Below are 25,554 nucleotides of genomic sequence, written 5' to 3' on the forward strand. Positions count from 1 at the left end.
TTTAGAGGCTCGATGGTGATATAATTTAAGACGGTGTTCGTTTACCAAGAACGAAATATGGTTTCATCTATTGTACATAGTCTAACCGTTCCATTTTCAAACACCACGTCCACCTGATATGGGCCCATCCAGCGAGTGGAGAGCTTGCCTTTGAAATATTTAAATCTAGAGTCATACAATAACGCCTAGTCCCCCTCCTGAAACACCTTGGTTTTAATAAATTTATCATGCCATTTCATTCTCTATTGTTGAACAGCAGTAGTTCTCTGGATAGCCACTGCTCGAATCTTGTCCAATTCATTCAGCTGTTCCAGTCGGTGTTTCTGGGCTTCTAATAAATCTAGGCCTACTTCCAGAGCTATTCTGAGTGTACTGATCTCAAATTCCATTGGAAACAAGGGGGATTTTCCATAGACTAATTCATAAGGAGAAAACCCTATTGTATTTCACCATGTCGTCCTATATGCCCATAGAGCTTCTGGGAGTTTCTGTGCCCAATCCCGGCGATGGCTTGCTACTATCTTTGTTAAGATATTTTCCAATACCTTATTTGTGCTTTCTACCTGTCCATTTTCTTGGGGATGATAGGGGTTTGTCACTTTATGTTTGACCCCATATTTCTACATTAACTTTTCTATCATATGGGAAGTAAACTGTGATCCACCATCTGATACAATCTCTCTTGGAGTCCCGTACCTAGCAAAAATTTCTTCAAAGAGGAAGTTTGCCACCACTTGCTCTGTTGCTCTCATGACCGCCCTGGCTTCCACCCATTTCGTTACATAATTAGTGTAGACCAAGATGTAAGCCTTCTGATGTGAAGGTGGATTGAAGGGACCAACGAAATCGATGGCCCATTTCTCGAATGGTTCAAGGACTATCTGGGGCTGCAGGGGCATTTCATCTGCTTTCCCAGGTTGTCCCATCTGTTGACAGCTGTCACACCTTCGCACATAATCTTGAGCATCACGGAATATGGAGGGCCAGTAATATCCCATTTTCAGTACTTTATGACCTATTCTTTTGTCTACAAAGTGTCCCCCACAGGGTCCACCATGTGCAACTTTTAATATCTCGAAAATATCATCCCTTGCTACAAAACGTTGAATCTACTGATCTACCCTGTGTGGAAGAGATATCCTGCCATCCCTCAATATCTGGTACTGTGGTGGATGATCTTCCTTTGCTCCTTATAGGATAGGTGACTAGGAACTTTAGCTGTAGCCAAATAGTTAGCAATATTTGCATACCACGGAGTGTTAGCAAAAACTGCAAAAATATGCTCATTAGGAAAATCATCTTCAATTGGTGTTTCCTTACCATCACATTCTATCCTAGATAAAAAGTTTGTGACCACATTGTCTTTACTTGGTTCATCTATTATAGTGATATCAAATTCCTTTAGCAATAACAACCACCATGTAATTAGACCAGGGGTAATAGGTTTGTTCATTAAATACCTGATGGCCACATGATCAGTGTGCACAAAAGTAGGATACTCAGTGATATAGCACTGGAACTTGTTGATGGCATAAACAATAGCAAGGAATTCCTTCTCAGCCTCTGTGTAGTTTAATTCAACAGGGGCCAAATTTTTACTAACATAGCAGACTGCATAAGGTACTTTGTCCTCTTGCTATCACAAAACTGCATCGATTGCTATTTGAGAAGCATCCGTATGGATGTGGAATGGTAAAGCCTAGTTAGGTCCTCTAAGGATTGCAGCACTGCAAACTAACTCCTTAATTCTTGTAAATGATGCATCACAACCTTTAGTCCACACAAATTCTGAATCTTTTGTTAGTAATTGAAACAGTGGGTGTGCTACTTTTGCAAAATTTTCTATGAAACATCTATAATAACTAGCACACCCAATGAAACTACATACCTGTGTGACCATTTTAGGTGTTGGAAAGTGCAGAATTACCTGTATCTTTGCTGGATCCATTCTAATTCCTTCAGCTGAAAGTAAATGTCCCAAAACGATTCCCTCTTCCATCATCATGTGACATTTCACTGTACTCAGAGAGACACGTGCTTGTATACACCTTGCAAGAACTTTTTCCAGATTTTCCAGTCCTACCATAAATGAGTCCCCATATGGAGTGAAGTCATCCATATAGATCTCAACACTATCGTTTATCAAATCGAAGAAGATTCCCAGAATTTCCCTCTGGAATGTTGCCGGAGCATTACACAGGCCAAAAGGAAGGACCCTGTATGCAAATGTCCCCCAGGGGCATGTGAACGTGGTCTTGTCCTGGTCCTCAGGAGCAATCTGGATCTGGTTATAGCCACTAAACCCATCCAGAAAAGAAAAATACTTCTTACCAACCAATGTGTTTAGCACTTGATCAATAAACGACAAAGGGAAGTGATCTTTTTATGTTGCCTTGTTTAGCTCTCGATAATCTACATAGATCCGCCATTTGCAATTCTTTTTGGGGACCATTACCAATGGTGATATGCATTGGATGTCTGAGATTAGGTAAATGAAACCCACATCCAGTAACTTCTGAAGTTATTCTTTTACCACATTCTTCAATGCCAGGTTCATTCTCCTCTGTGGTTGCCTTATAGGACAACAATCCTCCTTGATGTATATATGATGGGTGCATAAGTTAGCCGAGATTCCCTTCATATCTGCATAATCCTAGGCGAAGGCCTCCTTATGTTTCCACAGAACATCTATAAGCTGCTCCTTCTGAGATTCTGACAGGTTCAGATTAATGTTCAAAGTTTTCCTCTGTTCCAATTCCACTTGTACACTTTCATGAGGTGCATCAACAGGTGGTTCCTCTAATCCTTCTGCTATTTCCATAGTTTCCTAAGTTTCACAGCTCAGGATAGATTCTAGGATCTGCTAGTTTGATTCCGAAATGGAACAAGGATCGTCCATGAAAGAAGTGATCACATCATCTTCTGACTCCATTTTCAATTGCAAGGCCTGTCCGATAGTAAGGACGGGTCTCACTTCTTCCTCTTCCGTTACATCCTCCACCACAGACACATCCTTCTTTCCACTTGCTAGCTTTATAGGTGAATTTGGTTCTGCATGTGGATATAACACCAAATTCTTAGTGTTATGCCCATTAGAAATGACCATATTCCCTGAGCAACACCCAATGTAAGCATCTACAGTAGCTAGCCATGGCCTACCCAAAATTAGGGGATGGCTGCCCACTGAAGATTGTGTATGTAATACCAGGAAGTCTATGGGGTAATGCCATGAATCTACTGAAATTGTCACATCTTCCAGCTTTCCCATAGGTTTGACTATAGATCTGTCTGCTAATTCCAATACTATAGGTGTATGCTTTAAATTATGAAGTCTTAGCGCATGCATAGTTTCAGTAGTGATGACATTGATGGAAGCTCCTAGGTCTACCAACACATTTGGAATTTCTATCCCATTAATCTATACTGTCAAGATCAGGTTTCCCGGATCTCCATATTTCATTGGCATTGATTTTCCCATCATGAAGTCCGACAACTTTCCCATAACATGTATAGTAAGGGGATCTTTAATTTTCTTGGCAGGTTTCTTGGAACAATATTCCCTAAGTGTCTTTGCATAGATTGGCACATCCTTCATAGCTTGCAATAAGGGAATTTTAACAAATAAGTTCTACAATTCTCCTAATAAATCAAATTCAAATTGAGGACTTGGTTTACTCATGATTAATCTCTCTGGGTAAGGTGGTTCAGATTGAGGCTGTTTGATAGGAGGCGTCTGGGTTTTATTGGTTTGCTCTGGCTCTTTACTGACTGGCTCCATCTCCTTATCTTCACTATCAAGCTGCTCAATGATAACTGGAGGAGGTTGAGCATTAACTGTCCGACCTTATCGTAGATTTATTTTGTATAGCTCAGATGGAGATACTATACGAAGGCAGGTTAAGAACATCAGCTTGATGAGCTCCCTTATTGTTAGGGTTAGGATTAGGCTACATGGGGAGCTAAGGATGGGTAGGCTGGTTACCAGGAGGCACATTAGAAGGAAGTTGGAGTTGCTGCTAGGGCATCTGTTATGGCATCTATGGAGGAAACTATCCTGGAGTGGATCCTCACCAGTTTGGTGCCCACAAAGAGCCTGTACTGGTTTGGGGGTTCCATTGTTGCCAAGGTGGGTACTGATATTGTGGCCACATGGGAGGGTAAGGCATGGTCTGGGGATTCATATTACAATTATTGAAATACTGAGATGGATCTAGATACATACCTTGATTCCCCATCAATGGTCAAGGTGGCCATGGCTTCCGAGATCCCATGAGGTACAGCTGCTCCGTGTCCTCCCTCGTTCCTTGAAATACTACTTTCAAGCCTGGTAAGGAAGGGCACGAGCTTGTCGCATGATTAAGCTCACAGATCGCACATTCCTCTATGGAATTTAGTGGACATTCCCACTCTGGATGCTTCTTTCTACACTTTGGGTAGAACACTGCCATAGTCCTATCCAACTCTAACTACTTTTGTTTTACTTGCAAGGTGTCCATCTATGCTGACAGGGTACTGAGAATGTCTGTTCTCAGGTTATCCAACAGGTTTCCAATTTCTGCTTTTGTCACACCCCCGCCAGATCCTTTTCCTGAATAGACCCCTTGCTTGTTTCTCGCAAGCCCCCTTGAGCACTGAATACACAATTTGCAGATATCTTCGAACTTCTCCTTGGAGATATCTCCCTTTCCAACAATATTCAATAGCTCCATCGAGTCTTCTCGAAGGGATCGAAGGAGGATAATCTTTAGTATTTCCTTATCTAGGTCAGAATGTCCTGACCTCTATAAGGTGTAGTTGAACCTCTCCACACAATCTTCTAAGCTCTCATCTTATTTCTATGTGAATTTGAAGAGTTCCTCCTTAATGTTCCGGTATTTACAGTGATCCTAGTATTTCTCCAAGAAATCCATCTGCATATCTTCCCATGTAGAAATGGATTTTCCTCCAAGGCCCATAAACCATTGCAGAGCTGTCCCCTTTAAAGTAGAAGGGAAAATTTTCAGCTTCTGGGCATCTGTTATGTAGTTATACCCTCGGCATACTATATTAAACTCAAATAGAAATGTGTCGGGGTCTTCAGAGATAAGCCCATGGAAAGTTGGAAAATCTTCCAATGGAATAGTCTTTGTAGGCACAACAGTTCCTAGATCCCCAATAGGGAAATTAATGGTGGATTTTGTAGGAGCCATGAATATTTTCCAATAATCACTAGGGATCTCAACAGGTTCTGCAGAGGATGGCTAAGGATTCTTTGTTACCGAGATTCAAGCTGCCTTGGCAGCACTTCCCTAGTGCCTTGGTGATGTAAATATCCTCTCAACCTGTTCTCCTGTGGCCTGATGGCTTGATCCTTCGGATGCAACTCCCTTTCCTTTACTAGAACAGTCTGATCCTACTAATGCTCTGCTTGCAACTTCCTCCTCTGCTAACACTAGCTCAAGATTCTCTAGATCAATTCTGCTACTAGATGCCTCTCCCATGGTCAGAGGGACTTGCTGTGTTGAGTCACCACATAGTACCGCAGTCAATACTGGTTGTTCCACTGATTGTCCTTCTGACTTCACCCTTCTTGCCCCTGGTCTCACAGCTACGCAAGAGGATGCTTTGGATTTAGCCTTTTCTATGATCTCTTGTATATAGGTTTTTCTTCCCAGGTTTGGTCTTCTGCCCCTTGGGGCTCTCCCTCTGCCCCTTTTATTGGGTTCTTTGTTCATACAAAAGTTGGATTGATGGGGGAGTTTCTGTATGAACCTACAATACTTCAATCTTGAAGTAAGGTGTCAGAGGACCGTTCCTTCCCCAAAATGAAAGAACTTACAGAAAGAAAGGTAGCTACAGTAAAACCTAGGGTTTCAAGCCTGGAGTAGGGCGTCAAAAGACTCATCCCTCCCCAGGAATAAGAATCGAAAACAATCAAAACCACAAAAAACCGTAATTTTCCCAGATCTGAAGCAGCGCAAAAAAACAGTCCCTCCCCAGGGTAAAAGCTAGGGATTTCCAGAAAGAAAACACACACAGGTCAAAGAAAAACAATTCTAGCTCTAGGCTTGGAGTAGGGCATTAAAGGACTCCTCCCTCCCCAGGATAAGAGAATGGCCCAAAATGATCAAGAAAACAAAAATGAAAAAATAGAAAAATACTTGCGCTCAGGACATGAAGCAGAGTGAGAAAACTCGTTCTCTCCCCAAGACAAGAGATTGACCCTCTGGTTGGTCTGGATCATTATTTGCACCTTGTTAGCCTCCCCGAAAATGGTGCGAAAATGTTGGTGTCCAGGTAGGGGTGATTTATCTACCTTATTCCGACATTAATATTATCAATCCGGGTGCGTATGCTTTTAAAGCAACGCACAAGGTATATGCAGGGGCAACCGCATGATCTTTCCCAACCAAGGGTTCGTGTTAAGATTCAAAGCATAAATGCAAGATCAACAACTCACAAAACTGCAGAAATAATCATGAACAATAAAGGATTATAACAGCACACATAAACTGATAAATCACACACTCATAAAGATGCAACACCTGATCAAAAGAGCGGGCCCAGCTCTCTAATTAGGGCTATGTTAGCCACGAAAAGAATTAGAACAACAAAATGGATGATCTTTTATTAATTGGTAACAAAAGTTTACAATGTTGATGGGTGAAACCCCATTCACAGGATCAACCTGTGTTTTATACACAGCGAGGGAGATTAACAGTTCTCCCGCAAACATAGCAACTGCAGATACAAAGTTATACATTAGTTGGAACAATATCAGTCTCAGATGCTTGGAATAGCAGAAAAGCCCAAGAATAGTTCAGGGCATCTATTCTCTGTGCTGTGCGACCTCCTGCTAATCGGGCGTTGCCAGTTCTGTTGCATTGCACCAAGTTGAGGGTTCTTATTCTCATGATGTGGTCAAACACAAGTTTAGTACTACAAATAGATAGACTCCATGCGTTTTACTTCATTAATTAGAATATACCAGTAGGAAAGTAAAGGGGGGAATTACCTTGTGATTTTAACATAATAGCATGGGTAAATGAGTGCAAATACAACAAAAAGGGTAATGAAAATAGGTGGAAAGATGGCCCGATTTGGTACCCAACAGAGACTGCACATTTTGGCAACTCCATTAGGTTCTAATGGTGAACTAATTTTCTATTCAAATGGTTGCAAGGTAAGATCCTCTTGATTTTTTAGTGGTATTTTCTTTTCCTAATTCTATGTTTGACTTCAAAGACTAGGGAGGCTACCTTTCAAAATTTAGCAGAAATGATGAAGCAATTCCTACTCAACATTTTCAAGTCTTATATAACCATCTAAAATTTTTAATGAGGTTTTTATAATAAAAATGTTTATGATCTCTTTGGATGGAGATGCCCTACAATGGTACAAATCATTAGCCATACCAAGTATTTCTTCACTAAAGTAATTTCGTACAATGTTTAATTCATATTGAAAAAGTATTTATCCAACTGAGCTTATTTTAGAATATTGTTGTGATGATCACTTCCATAATAGTGAGAATAAAAAGGAATTTACTAATGATGGTTATTAAGAAGAAAGAAATTATGATGATATACAAGAGAATTTCATGAAAACAAAATTCCTTCTTCAATTCTTATTATTCAAAGTAAAAAATCTATCGTACAAGTAGCTATCCTTGATGAATAGGTTTAGCTACCTATAGAGATTTCAAGAAGTCAGCATGATGATATTTAGATATAGGTCATTACAGTTCCATAATGTTTTGAACTTTAAGCTAAAGGAGAAATATATCAAAACCCAATATGTATTGATATATTTGATAATGAATATTTTGATGTTATTTTTCATGAAAGAATTTCAATTCCAAATATGCGTATTTTAATATCCCAAATAATATTGAAAAAGTTAAAAGGTAGGCTTTAGATGAGTGGTGCAATACATATATTTGATAATGAATATTTTGATGTTATTTTTCATGAAAGAATTTCAATTCCAAAAACATATGCGTATTTTAATATCCCAAATAATATTGAGAAAGTTAAAAGGTAGGCTTTAGATGAGTGGTGCATTCTTTCATTGTTGATCCAGAGGAGGTAATTTTTCAGGATTTTTAAGACACCATAGCAGTTTGTTTGGAGTCGTCAAGTGGAGTATTTTTTCATCATTATTTCACTATAAGTATGGATTCAAATTGCACATTGATTTGTATCTATCCATATTATTTTCTTTTTTGATCACTATAAGTGAAATACGTGATGATACAAACACCAAAATGTTTTTTTTATTCATTATAAGTTTCATATTATTTAATCAACGAAATTGTTTCTAATTATTATGGGTATTGATTATATATAAATAACCTTGCAGTTTGAGCATTTAAATTTAATTTAGAGTGGAACAATTGGTTTTTGGTTTGCACACAACTTGTTTTAATGTTGAGTAAAGCAGATAGAAAGGAATAGAGAAATGGTTTTAGTGGATCAGATATGAGTATGGACAAGGATAAATTTACAGAGAAATATTAAAGGAACTTGGTCTACATGTTTTCACTACTTCACAAGGAAGGAAGCATTATTCCCAGTCAGATCCAATGTTGTGACATAAAATTACCCCACAAATATTTTGGCTCCACACAAGTTTTTCTTATCGATTGATATCACCCTCATCTCCTAAACCAATTTCCCATGTCTATTCAAATATTATCTCTTGTTTCAAGCTTGGCCTTGCATTCCTAAGTCCTTGTTTTATCATCCAATACTATCATTAATTAGAGCTAAGATTAAAAAATAATAATAAACAACAAGAAAACATAAAATAATAATAATTATATAAATGGTTTTTTCTAAATTGAATGACCTATTTTATAATGCTTTTTATTAAATTCAAATTATTCCATTAGATAAATGGATATTATTTATTTAAAAAAATAAAAATTCCTCTTACTCATAAACCCTTTTACCCTTTTACCCAGAACTTCTTGAGAAGTAATAGCCAAACTTTAGAAATAATGTGGAAGTATTAAAATGTGAATTTATTTGAAATCCATGCCCTCTGTTTTTCATGGGGATATATATTTTACTCAATTATTATTCCATGCATTAATAATCACTTAAATTAAGTTACTACTTCTTAATATTCATGCATACCATCAATAATTTTCAGGGGAGATCATTAGTGGGTTTTAAATTTTCAGGGGGGAGGGGACATAGTTACCACATATGCTGATTGGTAATCACCCAATTTTTATCATAAATATGACAAAAAAGTGGGATAAATGGGAAGTTACTAGTTTTGAGCTGGAAGAACTTCTCTACGAGTGATGAAATAGAAAGGATGGCAAAGTAAATCCACTCATCATAATAATATCCCTAGGAAATGTAAAAAACAAAAGGTGGAATCAATTGATAAAGTAAATGGAAAGAGACCAATGTGTCTCTAATGTAAATAAGTGAAGGGAAAACAATAGAACCATCGATGACTGTAGAGTAATAAATAAAGTTTTGGGACCATCCTTGAAGTATGGCCAAAATTTAGTAAAAAAGAGGGTGTTGAGGTCAATTTCATTGCCATGGAAAGTCCATAGTAGGATTCCTATGCCTACATAGTCATAACATGGACACCAAATTCATATATAGGTGCTATTCTAGGGCATCCATGAAGGGGAGGGTCTACTACTCAAATTAATGGGCAAGGTCTACTGAGAGGTAGAACTTTCCCATTTATTATTTCCACTATTTATTATTGAGGTCTAAAATGGGTTTCCTAAGGAAATAGTAAAACAATATTAAATTACATCAAATTTTAGAGGGAGAGAAGAAAAAACTACTTTTTCAAATCGTATTTTCAACTTATCTCAATACAATTTTACTCAAATTTCGAGTGGGAAAATCCTTGGGTGAGGAATTTAAATTAATAATCCAAGGAGTAGCCATGTTTCATACTTTTGATGGACCTTACTACATGAAAAATTAGAAATACATGAAAAAACATGATTGTGATAACATTTTTCATTTATTTATGATTTTTCTTGTAGCAGGGGCCATCAAAATTATAGAACATGGGTATTCCTTGTATGAGGAATTAACTTCTACATCCAACGGGTTCTCCCACTTGAAATTTGAGTAAAACTGTAGGGAGATAAGTTGAAAATACAAGTTAAAAAAGTAGTTTTGGTTTTTATTTTTTTATGTTTTAATCTTTTTAATTTTGTACTCCAAAAATGGTGAATCATCCCACATGCTTGACATCATCATATTGAATCCTATTGGTTCTTATAAGATTTATTTTGGTTATACATTTTTGTTTTGAGGCCGATTTTAGACCTCAAAATTTGTCTAATGTTAGGGAGAGGCTAATGTTGCAATCTAACAAGATGAGACATAAGGAATATTTTAGGTGTCACATATGATACATAATTCAAGGAGAGGGTTAACCCTATATGCTAAGGTCAAGAGAATTCACCTTAGAACATGTCACAATACATCAAGGTTTCCATCAAGTACACATGTTCTATAATTCAACTTGTTAGAAACCGGGACAATACTGAGAGGGGGGTGAATCAGTATTGTGAGAATTTTAAAACTTTATTTCACAAAGTAAGGAACAATAGAAGCATCACAAATCTCTTTAAAAACAATTCAAGTAAGCATCAACATAAGAAGCATGTATTCAACACATAAATACTTCAATTTTATCTTCAATTACTTTCACAATGGAAAGCTTCAACTTGCTTTTATAATGTTGTCTAGCATCCGCCAAAAGGAAGCTACTATTCCATAATTTATTAGCTACCACTGAAAGGAGCTAGTACCCCTAGTTTATTAGCTACTACAAGAAGGAGCCACAACCCATGATTTGCAAGATGCCACTTGCTTGACCTTCTTGATTCATCTTTCATCACATTTTGAAACTCAAATCATGAAGGCCACCCTCTTTCATAAAAGAAATAAATATCTCCTCAATCACACACCCTAATCCCCACAAAATCACCTTCAACAATCTATGATCACTAATAAATTCACCACACACACTGACAATAACAACAACAAGAAGAAGAACAACAACAGTAACAAAGCCAACAACCTTCTTGTTAATTCAATTATGCTTATAAAGAATTTGAGCTGATATTTTTAAACTTCAAACTTTAGTTAAGTTCAACTCTTAACCATGCATGAATTATTTAATTTTCTGTCTTATTTCACTTATACAATGTCTTCTTGATGTGTTCAATTAGCATTCAATCTCTACTATGTTGTCCTAATCTCAAACTCTAAGTTAATCTGTTGATTTTCACAGTTCTGGAATTTTCTCAGGATTTAGCAGAGAATTTATCTATAGTTGCAAATATGGAAAACTACTATATTTGGCCCAAACTACCAAATATATCACTAGGTCTATCCATGGAACCAAACAATGGCCAACCCATTCATACACACTGCTAGTTTTGGCTGAACTGCCAAATATGGCACCAAATGGCCAAATATGCCAACTCATTCATGATTTTGAACGTATGCCCATTAGAACTTTGTTTAAGCCAAAAGGAATAAAACCTTTGACACAAGAAACCTTCACATATAACTTCCTATTAGGACCCTTTACATTGTAGCCCTAAGGGCTTAACCATGTGCATCAACCTTATGTGCCCTCGGTCACCAAGCCTTTGCACATAACCAAGTGTTGGAGCATGTTTGGAAACTGTTGCGGTTTGTTCGCCAGGGTGATGTGTCCCTTAAGGTCTTGCCTGTCCATCTTTGCTCAGATTTTTTCATTGGTCCATGTGTCTAAATGTGCTTGCCAGCACATATGCCAGCATGTCCCGGTGTTGTCTCCTTAGTTTTTAAAGCTTTTTTAGCATCAAATCCCACTTGGGTTAATCTATCAAGGTTATGCTTCCATGTGGGACCTCCCACTGCAATCACGAACCAATCACAAAATTTCAAGGAATATGTTAAGAGAGAAAAATTGTACACACATTTGTACAATCCAGATGGCTCCTAAAGTGATCTAACAAAGCATACAGGTGAAGAATTTCTAGCTGAAGACACCATAAAAAAAGAATCAAAGTTTTCCAAAGGTCTCAAGAATAAATTTCTCTAGCACGACCTATCGAAAGTCTGAAATTAGCGATCTTGTGACTTTTTCTTCAATAGTCGCGTAGGCCAAAGAAAGTTTGAATCAACAATCCAGGACCACTCCACACACTTGGAAGATGGTATTCCATGACATGTTCCTGTTAGAAAATTATATATTACAGAGCAATGGAACACATAAAATATTGTAGAAATATAAACACAAAAAACACATAAAACAAGAGAGACACATAAATATATGGTTCACGCAATTTGGGCTACGTCCACAGAGAAACAACCAGTCCTTCCTTTTATATTATCTAGCAAAATGAAGAGATACAACCTACAATAGATCCGATGTAATTCCCTCTTCGCTCTCACACAATACCCTCTCTTTTTCTCTTTCATAATACACATCTACATAAGCACAATACAATTCCCTCATATACAAGGAGGGGTTTCCTTCTTGGGAAAAAAACCTAAATTAAACATAACTTCTACCATCATATTTCCACCGAATGAATGTCCTAGATTTACTACGAAATTAAAACAATTTACAAGGACGTATCGATTAGACAAAGATGCCCATAATAACTGGGATGAATATCCCGTGTCCGAAAACTAGCAGTTTGCCCTGTTAAGCCCCCAGGGTCTAAAGGGCTCAATTTTTGCCCATGATATATTTCCGTCAATGGATTCATTTGATCCAAAAATTGTGATAGGGGGTGTGAACCAAAAAAATCTTGAAAAGTCCTTTTTAATAGAGTTGAAGTGACTAACTTCTGAGGAGTTGAAATGCGCTTGGTTGCTCTGTGTATAGTTCTTTGAACTGCATCTTCTAAACGACCTAGAGATAATTTGAATTAATTCTGTAATAAATCTTCTATAGAATGCATACGTCGATTTCTGAGGAGATCTATATCATTGAGTATACCCATTCCAAATTTCACCCCGATAAGGTAATCCACAATGGCCAATACATCTTGTGGTAATGAAAAAATCTCATTCTTAGGTATATCAAGGTTCAATTTTGGTTCAGATTTCATTGATAAATATTTCCCAATTCACATCTTTGTCGAAATTTTGTTTTCTTGCAATTATTTACATAGAGACTCTGAAAATACCAAATCACCACTTGCATAATAGAGTTTTTTATAAAACTCCAGAATGGCTTTTTCCCTTGACCATATATATTCCTCCCTCTCCCACCTCTCCTTCTACTTCAATAAAAACAAAAATCTTTCGGGATAGCAAGTATTGTCCAAAATCTCTTCAAGATTTAAACCCATAACTCATAATACAACTGGAATAGATATTTTTCATTTTTTGCTTACACGAGCCCATATCCTTTCTCCCACATTGATCTCTAATTTCAATCTTCTTTCCCAATCTGAAATCAGAGTGCCAGTATATATATATATATATATATATATATATATATATATATATATATATATATATATATATATATATATATACTTATACTTTCTTCTATTATGGTCTAATTCTGAATGTTAATAAATACCAGGACTTATTAATATTTGATTAACCATGTCTCTGTAAATCCCATTTACTACAAATGTTCCATGGGAATTGATTAAAGGAATATTTCCAAGAAATATAGTTTGTTTCTGGATCTTCTTACTATTCCTCAGAATCGATTTTGCTGGTGCATATAATTTAGAGCAATATGTAAGGGACTCATATACATCATCTCTCTCTTTGATGAAAGGTTCTGCTAATTCATATTCATTACCAAAAATCCTGAATTCAATTTCTTTATCTATATCCTCAATTTTTAGAAAATTATGAAGTTCTTCCATCCATACCTAATCAGTAAAATGACATAATCCTTCAAATTGTATCTTACCAAATTCAAGGATTGTAAACACTCCCTCATTTTCATTCCTTCAGACATATCGTTTGGATAAATACGCCCATAATAACTGGGATGAATATCCCGTGTTCGAAAACTAGAAGTTCACCCTGTTAAGCCCCTAGGGCCTAAATGGCTCAATTTTCACCCATGATATATTTCCATCAATCAATTAGTTTGATCCAAAAATTGGGATAAGGGGTGTGAACCAAAAAAATATTTAGAAGTTATTTTAATAGAGTTCAAGTGATCAAGTTCTGAGGAGTTGTTCTGCGCTTGGTTTCTCTATGTATAATTCTTTGAACTACACCTTCTAAACAACCTAGAGCTAATCTAAATTGATTCTATAATAAATCTACTACAAAATGAATACATCAAGACCTATGAATAGATAATATAATTAGGCTCCACGCAACAGTTTGAGTCAAGGATAACTGATTTTGTGTCACCCTAGAGATATGTAGCCCCCAAGGGATCTTCTTGTCCCACTCACAAGTCATTTTCTCATTAATAGACCAAGAGAGGGAAGAGGGAATTAAAATTCTATATAAATAGGCCATTGGAAGACCCAAAAAAAGGCAATGTCATGCTAGCAAAATTGCTCTCAAGAAATCCTGCATTCCAATGTTGGAGAAGAAGTAGAGCATTATTATGCTAACCAAATTGTTTCTCAACAATCCAACATTCTAATGTGAAGAGGATTACCCCATTGAGAGAGCGTTGATACTTCTTTGAGTGAGAGGAGAAGCTTGCAAAAAGAGTGAGGAAAGGAACCTCCCTGTTGAGGATTTTGAACACCATTTCCCAAAGAATTCCCTCCAAGTGTTTAGTATTCAACTATTGTATTCATCTTCTACTTTCAGCAATCAATAAAGGGATCCTTTTTCCATTAATTTGTTGGCCTTTTTTCTTCATCAAGCATCATTTATGTGTTTGTTCCTTAGTTTTGTAGTTTTCTTTTTATGTATGCATTGTCTTAACCATTTAACAATTCTTTGTTTGCTTATTTTTGTCCACTAAAAAAAACCAATTCTATCTGTGATTTCTTTGTAGGGAACAACCAACTACTAAGAAGGTGTGTTTTGGTACCCCACGACAACAAAATTGCCAACACAGATTTTGTGACACCACAGTTCTTCTTTTACTGTAATGGTTGTTTTTGTATGACCTCCTCTATGCATTATCACCGCTTGGTACATTCACCATCTCTTTGCAATTTTTGCAGGACCTTCTAGACCTATTTTTGACCGAAAAGCTTGATTGTTCACTATTTTTTATCATCCATGCAACTTTTGTTTGGACAGACGTGCACACACATATGTGCATAGGAAAACTCGTACAATTTACAAAGAGCACAAAAAACCATTGTAATTTTCCTTTCGTAGGTGATTGGTAGCCTTTAGCGAATTGCCCTCACCTCTGTAATTTTTTTCCAATTGGTTCAAATTTCCTAGTTGCTTTACTAATCACTGTTAGTAGAGTAATTAGTTTATATTTTCTTTTTATTTTTGTTTCTCACATATCTTAATTAGGGGAAATTAAGTGACCATGTTATACATATATTTTTCAATTTATTTTTCAATTTTTCACAACTCACATAGCTTAATTAGTAAAGGAGTAAGTGGTCCATTATCCACAAATCTTGTTACTAACCAATGCATTTTGATTTCATTAGTTCTTAGGACTAGGACCAAGTGTTACTATAGAAGCTAATTAATCTCCGCTCACCTTGTGTCTTTTAGGTGAACCTGGGCTTGCATATCAAAGCTTTCTTAAAGCACTTGAGTTTTCCATCTCCCTTTAGGAGCACACGGTGTAATAGGAAAAAAAGTAGGTGGCCAATAACTCACATATCATTTCTTTTGTGTAGGGAACAATTAAGAATTAGTGTAATTAGTAGGTATTTTAAATGATCATCTCATATCCACATATTATCACACTTCGTATGCTCCCTTTTGCACTTTCACACACATTACACATCACATAATAAGCTTCTATAAGATTTTTACAAGACGGCATCTTGTTTCCAGAGATTTTTGTACTTAGTTTATTTTTGCTTACATTCTCACATCCTAAGTGAAGAAAGACTCCCAAAAGAAACCATAACTTGAACCAACTAAATTTCCCCACAAGGGCCACAAATGAATTTATAGTTCAGGTTAATACCATTAAGGGTAGGCATCCCATAAGCCTCCATGGTCATGTTACGTATTTGAAACATAGAATTTGACTTTTAGGGTGATTAAAATCCTTCATCATCCCATGGAAAATACTACCCGAGCATGTAATAAACCCAATTCAGAGGGAGTTTGTCTTAGGTCCAGTCCATGTGGTACTATTTGGGGCTATATGACCTGTCTAATGCTTGATATTGGTAAATGACTACAAATAAGCTAAAGAATCAAATACTCCCATAGGATGAAGGTACCTTAGTGGCCAAAATTAGGGCATCCTTTCCCTATAGGTGGAGGTGAGGGCAACACTAAAGCCTCATCCGTAACCTTTGTTGATTCTTCAGCTACTAGAAAGTGTCACCTATTCTCTTGGGATGTTTCCTCAGTACTCATTAGATGATATGTCAGTAAAGCGCAATTTATTTTGAGAGTGATAAGGATTAATAGGTCTTCATAGGATATTTTATCATATGAAAAAACAAACGAAAACCATTTTTTTGTTTGATTGATCACATAGCATAAGTTAAAGGGAAAGTAATCATTTTATTTTTCACTTTATTTTTTGTATGTGATTTACTTTTTTTGATTCTTATCTCTTTACCTCATCAAACGAAATGATGCATATTCTAATCAACACCATACGGGACCCCATTACTCCCTTCTGCTCTAGACGTTTCCAAAACCTACCCCCATTACCTAGAGGTTTGCTAGGTCTCTCACCATTTAGGCGTAGAAGAAACCACAAAACCACCATTATAGGATCATCCTTTATCGGTGCAAATTTGATTGCAACTCTTCCTCGTCAAATCACTCCTTTCACTACCCCTCGGGGGACCCCTCACATTAACCTCCAGGGATGTCCACACACCACTCCTCCAGAGAGTCCACGCGGTACCCACCACGGTAACCCCTCTCACACTTTCCTGCAGGGAATCCCTTTATGTATAGCTATTCAAAATCATTTTTAGATGGAAAACAACATACAAGTCTCTTTTTTAGCTTCCTTAAATCTTGATTTAAGTCAACTAACCCATGACCCTATTACACATGGAAAAAATTGGACACCCATTCCAACCAAGCTACCTTTGGATGTTCCAAAATTTGAAGTGAAATAAGGAGAAGATCTAGGAAACCATGTTATGACCTTTCACCTTTGGTGTTCATCCAACAGTATCACAGAATATACTATTTTCTTGTGACTGTTTCAACGCACCTTCACAGGGCCTACAAAAAAATGGTACATAGGCCAACCATCTGGGTAAAATGGGAAATTTAGTTCCCTAGCCATAACATTGCTTACATTCTTCCAACTCCCAGTACGGCCAAGACTCAAGACTGGAACTCCTAACCCATTTCAAAAAAACATCTATGAACATATCGAACCACATCCATGAGTGGCGAAAACGTCATAGTTTGTGCAAAGCTCATCTGGAGGCCAAACTATTCCTTGACCTATTTTTAAGATATCTCAAATCAAAAATCTCAAAAGATGTGGCAAATTCATCCCCACAAAATGAGGAAGAGGCTATCAACAAAGCTAAAAAATTAGAGCTCATTTACACACAATCTAGATACCTCTACCATGTCCTTCCAGATGCACCCTTCGTGCAAACATTTAACCCGAGTTAATAGGCACATCTAATGTTGTAGATGTGTTTATTGGGACCATAGCCAAAAATAAACTGGGCAACACCTTCCTGTACTATGGAAATACATATAGTGGCCAACCATTTGGTGCCACACTTGCAACAACTCCACCACAAAACATAGGATATTATCCTAGTCAACCTACCCCTCTATAGAACCCTGCTATGCAAGTTGCCCATACCCTCCCACATAGGGTAGCCAATATCCCCCCCACAAAGTATAGCTCATATCCTCCTGCACAGGGAAATGCATATCCCCCTAGGACTGTGGAAGCAATTTCCACTTCCCAAATCACTTATGCTAACCAAGGACAGGGGAGCCAATATTTCCCTTTTCTCACACCTCAAAAAAATAACCCACTAACACAAAATAATACAGGGGTTAATTTTGTGAAACCTTCTTTTCCTCAATAGAAGAAATCATTTGAACAACTAAACATGGCTAATCCACCCAACACTACTAAGAATAAAGAAAAGAAGAAGCCAAAGGTAGAGCTTAGATGGGGGGAGAAACAATTAGCAACAACCCCCGCGGGCACCAGATAGGGGAAACCCCAACCAAAACCCAAACTAGGGACAAACCAGTAATAAAACACAAAGGAAAAACAATAACCCTAGTCTACAGACTAATCATGCTTGTGCCATCTATGGGGAATATGGTCATTACACATATCATTTCCCTCAAATCCCTGAGTTGGATAGGATGAAAGACACTGGGGGGCAAGGGGAACAAAACCAACAAAATGCAGTAATGAATAATCCTTTACTGCATTAAGGAGTGGCAAATACCTAATGGGAACCCTCCCAACAACACTATTAGAATCCTCTAGAAGGAAGTTCCTAGAATACCTCAAGTCGTGACATTTATATGGCATGAGAATACATTCTCTTGCAGACACAAAACCAATATTATAAAACTCCATCAAAAACCAACCCTTCCACCTCGACCAGTGAAGCACCTACAACACCTTTGAAAATCCCTTGATACCCCATAGAATCCATCCCAAAGATCGCCAAAGGACCTTTACGATGAACTAGACAGAGTCAAAGGATGCTCACAACTACAACATAGTCGATGACTTAGATCAATCTCCTTCATCTATGTTAGCACTGGAAGTCTTACAAACATACCCAACCCAACAGAAAGCCTTACTTTCCACATTAGGAGAAATCAACCTTATTGATTCTCATTTATTGTCATTTGACATTGATAAATCTTCCCCACTTCTTCCATCAGTCGTTGCCTTCCAAATTCTGATCTCAATCTAGAATATCACCATCCACCGCTCCATAGTAAATGAGGGAGTGTCCACATGTATTATGTCCAAAAATTTTTGGCAAAACTTTGGATCACCCAAACTCAAACCATCCGATATCACTCTCAGAGCATATGACAGGTGCTCTTCTTTTCCCGTAGGCATATACCAAGATGTTCTAGTACAAATTTCCAGTAAAATGGTGGTCATTGGCATAAAAGTCCTAGATGGAAATTTGGATTACGATATCCTTCTTGGACAGAGTTACATGTATGCAATGACTACAATGGAATCTTTTGTATTTAGGATAGTGATGTTCCCTCATGGTGGGAAATTTTTTACAGTTGACCAAATCATATACTATGAGAAGAAGACATTAACTTCCCTTGAGGGTGTGCTACATTTCGTTGGATCTTCCATTGAGTTGATCACAACCTACATTGAATTTGGACTTGGAAAATTTAAACCATCAATGCTCCTCGGTACATACCCTGAAGACCCACCTTTGCTGGAGGCTAGTCCTATAGCCATAGGAGCCCTAGTGTGCATGATAATTTCAACAAATAACCCTAAAGATAAGGAACCAGTTCTAGACATCAACAACACTAAAACTACTAATTCTTTGTACCTACTGTATATATCATCCAAACACCCTTCTTATACCCTCCACCTGGTTTTGTCTTGCATGAAGTCGTGGCAACAACACTCATGCTAACAAATATTGCTCTCACGATACTGGTATGGTATCTGGCTCCTCAAGCCATGTCAAAAAAGTCAGGTTCACCTTGACCAACATCATTCATGTAGCGCCTCTTCAAGAAACTACCCACAATGAGAAATTCTTGCATCGACACTAACTCATGCTAGCAAAAGGGATAAGTAAAACAACGAGAAGGTGGAAGCTTCAAACTATTCCTCCTCTAGGATTCCCGCACCCTATGCTTTGTGTGAAGTAGTTGGGCACCCTACCAACATGTGCCCCAAGTTAAAAGAGTTAAAATCTCTTTTACATGCCCCAAAAATGCTAGTGAACCCAACTCCACCTACTGGAGAAAAGACCAGACCAACACGTAATAAGGAATTGCACACCAACCATGCATGTTCTATATGCATGGAGTATGGATACTATATTCATCATTTCCCCAAAATCCCTCGATATCAAGATGCTATGAGTGCACTCACCCAAGCCAATACCATGGCTCCATCACTTCTCACCATACCAATGGTGGATGTGTATAATTTTCTCTACAAATCAACTAGCTCACTGATATCATGTAGAACTTTCACCTGTAGATCCAACTGATATATGCAATGTACTAAAGCATAATACTAGATCTACATCTACCATAAACTTAGCAGAAGCTTAATTGAACATGAGCAACATCAATCATGAACACATATAACTGATAAGAAGGAGTTAATCACACATAACATATAATATACCACTGGGGAAAGCACCAGCATAAAACCCCAACACTGTATTATCAATCAAGTGGAAATCTTTAACAACATACAAAAAGAATCATCTCAAAAGCTATCCTGCTTTCTCTGTACTATGATGATAAAGCTCATGGACTACCTATCCCTGGATATAAAGGCTGCACCTCAGGTCCAAGCTCCTATTTCCTTGCACAATTTTGATTGGGGTCCTATTACAAAACACATGTAAATTGGCCTAATCATACCTGCTGTCACCTCAGGTCCAACTATGCAGTCATAGAAGGAAGAAGCTTCCTTCCCCATGTAAGGAATACTTACTAGAAATATCCTAGCATCTAATAGTACACTGTCCCACATCTGATCTCAACTGGGTCTCTGACAGAATTGACATGCATCAATTATCCATGAGTGAATACACAATTATCTGAAAGTAATAGTTGTCACATGCATGCAAGCATCAACAAAATATATCTCATTAATTTAACAACTTGTTAATTTAATCTAACTGAACTTGACTAAGTTAAACTAAGTCAACTAATCCTCTCAATATAGAACTCATCCTTAATTCCTCGATTAGTGGAGCAAATCAAGGACACATTCCCCAATTAGTGGAGAAATAATTGCATGTTCTCACAAACACTTCAAGTTTGCTTTTCCTTAACTAATTAACTCATGGAGAATTAATTAGTTAATATTCCAAACTGCTCATAAGACCAAATTTGAATTTACTTCCTATAGATAGACCAGGGACTGCTATAAATAGGAAGGGACCCAGAAATGCTATTTTTAGAAGATGTTATTTTTAGCAGTTTCACCTCTCACCCAAGGTGGCCAAAATGCTCATTGGCCAAATTGCTATTTTTAGAAGTGCTATTTTGTAGTAGTTCTATTTTTGGCACTTCCTAAATTTATCATTTCTTCTCACACACTTTTCAACACTCCCTCTCAACAAAAAAGGATTCCTCTTGAATCCGATCCTGTCACTTTGGAATGTTCTGCATGCAACACATCTACCAAGTGCGGTTGCTCCAGCAACACTTGGAACAAAAACTCCCAATTGACCTCTCTATTGGGCTAGAAACATACTCTAATGTTGAAGCTCGAGTTGTTGCTAACAAGTGCTCCCTCTCTGACCTCTGCGCTACTGCAACATCTCCATGCATCTCGCACCGTTGCACCCTTCTCTGTGCTACCCTACACTGTTCAACACACTTGTGGCTCTCGCATTGTTGCAACCTACATGCTTTGCGTTTTCCTAGGATTCTCTGCACTGTAGCTCTCTCTACCACTCCATTCACATCTGTCTCTACTCAATCAGTCAGTTCCTACTACTCAACATTGGGGCTCCCATAGCAAAGTCCCATCCAAGAGGTTGGGTACCTCAAGGATCCTGCCCCTCCTCCTTGGGACGATCACTCTATATCGCCCCACCTCCTACCTGGAGGTATGGCTGCATGTGATCCCTCTGCCCACCTGGCTCGAAGTTCCCCCCTACTAGAGGTCTCTACATGAGTAGATGTCTCTACTCAATCTCCACTTAGCTTCGCCTGTTGTGGCTACTCCACAACCTCCTGAAGCTGCTACATCAATTGTGGCTCCTCCATAATCGTCTGAGACTTCTTCTGGCATTGCATGTTGAGAGGTAACATACCCTCCCTCTCAACCACCAAGTCTCCATCAGTTGCCTTGCTGCTCAAGGCTTTGCATGCATCTTGAACCTCAAGAGCATACATGTTCTTGACTCGTGAACCAATCTGCTTCACCTGTCTAGTGATGATGTGTCTAAGGAAAACCTTTCCCTTACTGAAGACTACATCATAGCCTTTGTCTTCCAGCATCGCGATCGACACCAAGTTCCTCTTCAGTCCTGGTGCATACTTGAAATCAGTCAAGGTAAGGCAAGCTCCATGCTCCCTCTGAAAAATAACCGTGCCTACACCTAAGACACTATACTTTTCATCATTACCCATCGCTATGAGTATCAGGAGATCTTTCTCCTCCAAAGTATTGAACAAACTCTTGTCGCCGGTCATGTGGAAAGAAGCTCCACTGTCAAGAAACCAACCACTTCCCACCATGGATGAAACCGTGCATGTGAAGAGTGTGAAATCCAACTCAAACTATGAAGAAAGTGCCTCACCTTGAGATCCTTCCTCGACTCCCTTCCTGGATTTCCTCTGTGGACAATTTGCAGCATAATGACCCACCTCATGACAACAAAAGCATCGCACTTTCAATTTGTCAACCTTCTTCCCACCATTGGAAGAATTGGATTCGAAAACAGAAACCCTCTCCTTCCCCTTCCTTGCCTTACTCGCTAAAGCATAGTTCTCCTCATCCTCCATGGATGAAAAACTGTCTCTGGTGCTCCGTCTGATCTCCTCTTGCATCAAATCTGACCATAATGGTTCCCAATCTGGCAATTTCTCCCTTCCATTAACCGAGTCCTGGTAGCTATGCTAGCTCTTAGGAAGGCCAAGGAGTGCTAGGCTCACCATATCATCATCAGTTGTCATGATCCCTACACTTGCAAGCTCATCCCTGCATGTGTGAACTTGGTCAGATACATAGAGATTGTCTCATCCTTTTCACACTTGATATTTTGAAGTTTTTCCTTCAGTGCCAGCTTCCTCTGATCACTGCTATTCTGATATAAATCTTTCAATGTTTTCCACGTTTCAAATAGAGTCTCCTTCCCAAGGAGGCTCGAGACAATGTGATCTCCCACTCCCTCCAAGAGAATTCTCCTAGCTCTAGTCACACACTTCTTCCATTCCACCAGTTGAGTAGCATCAATAGGCTCAGGGACTTCTTGATCAATGAAGTCCTTAAGGCTGTTATCTTTCCAATACTGCCTCCATGTGATCCTTCCAAGCTATATAGTTTGAGCTGCCATCAAAGGCATACTCAAGCCTCAAACCATAGAACACCATCGGTGAAATAGATGTGATAAGAACTTGAGATCTAAATCTGGAATAATAAACTTCGAATTCCTTCTTGTATACTATTCTTCCTTATTCACCTATGCTTCGATACCATGTAGAATTTTCTCTACAAATCAGCTAGCTCATTAATATCATGTAGAAATTTCACCTGCAGATCCAACTGATATATGCAATGTACTAAAGCATAATACTAGATCTACATCTACCATAAAATTAGCAGAAGCTTAATTGAACATGAGAAACATCAGGCATGAACACATGTAACTGATAAGAAGGAATCAATCACACATAAAATAGAATATATCAATGGGGAAAGCACCAGCATAAAACCCCAACACTGTATTATCAATCAAGTGGAAATCCTCAACAACATACAAAAAGAATAAGCTCAAAAGCTATCCTGCTCTCTCTGTACTCTGATGATAAAGCTCATGGACTACCTAGCCCTATATATAAAGGCTGCACCTCAGGTCCAAGCTCCTATTTCCTTGCGCAGTTTTGATTGGGGTCCAATTACAAAACACATGTAAATTGGCCTGATCATACTTCCTATCACCTTAGGTCCAACTACGTAGTCATAGAAGGAAGAATCTTCCTTCCCCATGCAAGGAATACTTACTAGAAATATCCTAGCATTTGATAGTACACTGTCCCACATCTAATCTCAACTAGGTCTCTGACAAAACTGACATGCATCAGTTATCCATGAGTGAATACACAGTTATCTGAAAATAATAGTTGTCACATGCATGCAAGCATCAACAAAATATATCTAATTAATTTAACAACTTGTTAAATTAATCTAATTGAACTTGACTAAGTTAAACTAAGTCAACTGATCCTCTCAATATAGAACTCATCCTTAATTCCTTAATCAATGGAGCAAATCAATGACACATTCCCCAATTAGTGGAGAAATAATTGCATGTTCTCATAAAGACTTCAAGTTTGATTTTCCTTAACTAATTAACTCATGGAGAATTAATTAATTAATATTCCAAACTGCTGGTAAGACCAAATTTGAATTTACCTCCTATAGATAGGCCAGGGATTGCTATAAATAGGAAAGGACCCAGAAATGTTATTTTTAGAAGATGCTATTTTTAGTAGTTTCACCACTCGCCCGAGGTGGCCAAAATGCTCAATGGCCAAACTGCTATTTTTAGAAGTGTTATTTTTAGCAGTTCTATTTTTGGCACTAGCTAAATTTAGCATTTCTTGTTGCACACTTTTCAACAGGATGATGGATCCAAAGCCATCTTTTGTGCTTTTGAGGAAGAATCTTTGTGCTCATATTCCCCTAACATCCATTGTCACACAACCTCTCACCATATAAGTAGGCAACCAGAATCAATGACACCTCAACCTCCCTCCTTTTGCGCTTTATGTGATGAACCAGACCATCTTATCAACCAATGTCCTCGGTTACATGAATTTAGGAGGTATTAACCTGTCATTCATGTTTTCCATAACAATAGACCTAGGTTTAGATGCCATAGTTGCCTCCTTTGTACATGTAACCATCATACTCATCTTTTCCTAAACCTTTCTCAATACTGTGAAACAATGGCTTTTATGCGCTTATTCATCGCTTAGAACTCAACATCTGCCCAAACAGATACACCATCTTAGGTTCACACCACACCAATAAGGGATGATGGGTTCAGAACCATTTTTTGTGTGTTCAGAAAAGTAGCACTGCATGTGGTTCATCTAGGCACCCAACGACACATGCACCCTCCCCACACATGCACCCTACATGATAGACCCAACCATATGGACAATCAATGTTGGGAATTGAGAAAAATAAAAGACATATTTCTCTTATTGGCTCATATTCCTCAACCTACTCACTAAAATCAAGCTAGACACTCAACGATAATTGTCACATCTTCTCCCAACCACATCATACACAGAATTGTCAATACCTTCCACGCTTCCGAGAAGCAAGAGTAGCATTGAGGAAGACTAACATTGGGGGTGCACAATATGCTGATACTAATATATGAAGGCCGAAAACACCCCGGATTACCCCGTCTCATTACACCAACCTGGAGTCATCATCTCACACTATAAGAAATCCTGACACCCACACCATCTATAATCTTAGCACTAGTCTTGCATGCACTATTTGTACCATTGACTCCCATAGTTTAGAGACATGTCCTCCGTTACG

The 25,554-nt window shown here is 38.0% G+C and overlaps 1 protein-coding gene across 1 annotated transcript; it reads right to left on the reverse strand.

Annotated features, from left to right (window-relative positions):
• Nucleotides 1-2,863: 2,863 nt before the first annotated feature.
• On the reverse strand, nt 2,864-3,346 carry LOC149192482 (uncharacterized). Its single transcript, XM_089406942.1, has one exon. The coding sequence runs from the start codon at nt 3,344-3,346 to the stop codon at nt 2,864-2,866; it is 483 nt and encodes a 160-aa protein (XP_089263068.1).
• Between the last annotated feature and the right edge of the window lie 22,208 nt (nt 3,347-25,554).

This window comes from Pinus tabuliformis, chromosome 2_2, assembly GCF_031772625.1.
Source record: "Pinus tabuliformis cultivar Carrire ecotype Pingquan chromosome 2_2, CPIR1, whole genome shotgun sequence".
Lineage (NCBI taxonomy): Eukaryota > Viridiplantae > Streptophyta > Pinopsida > Pinales > Pinaceae > Pinus > Pinus tabuliformis.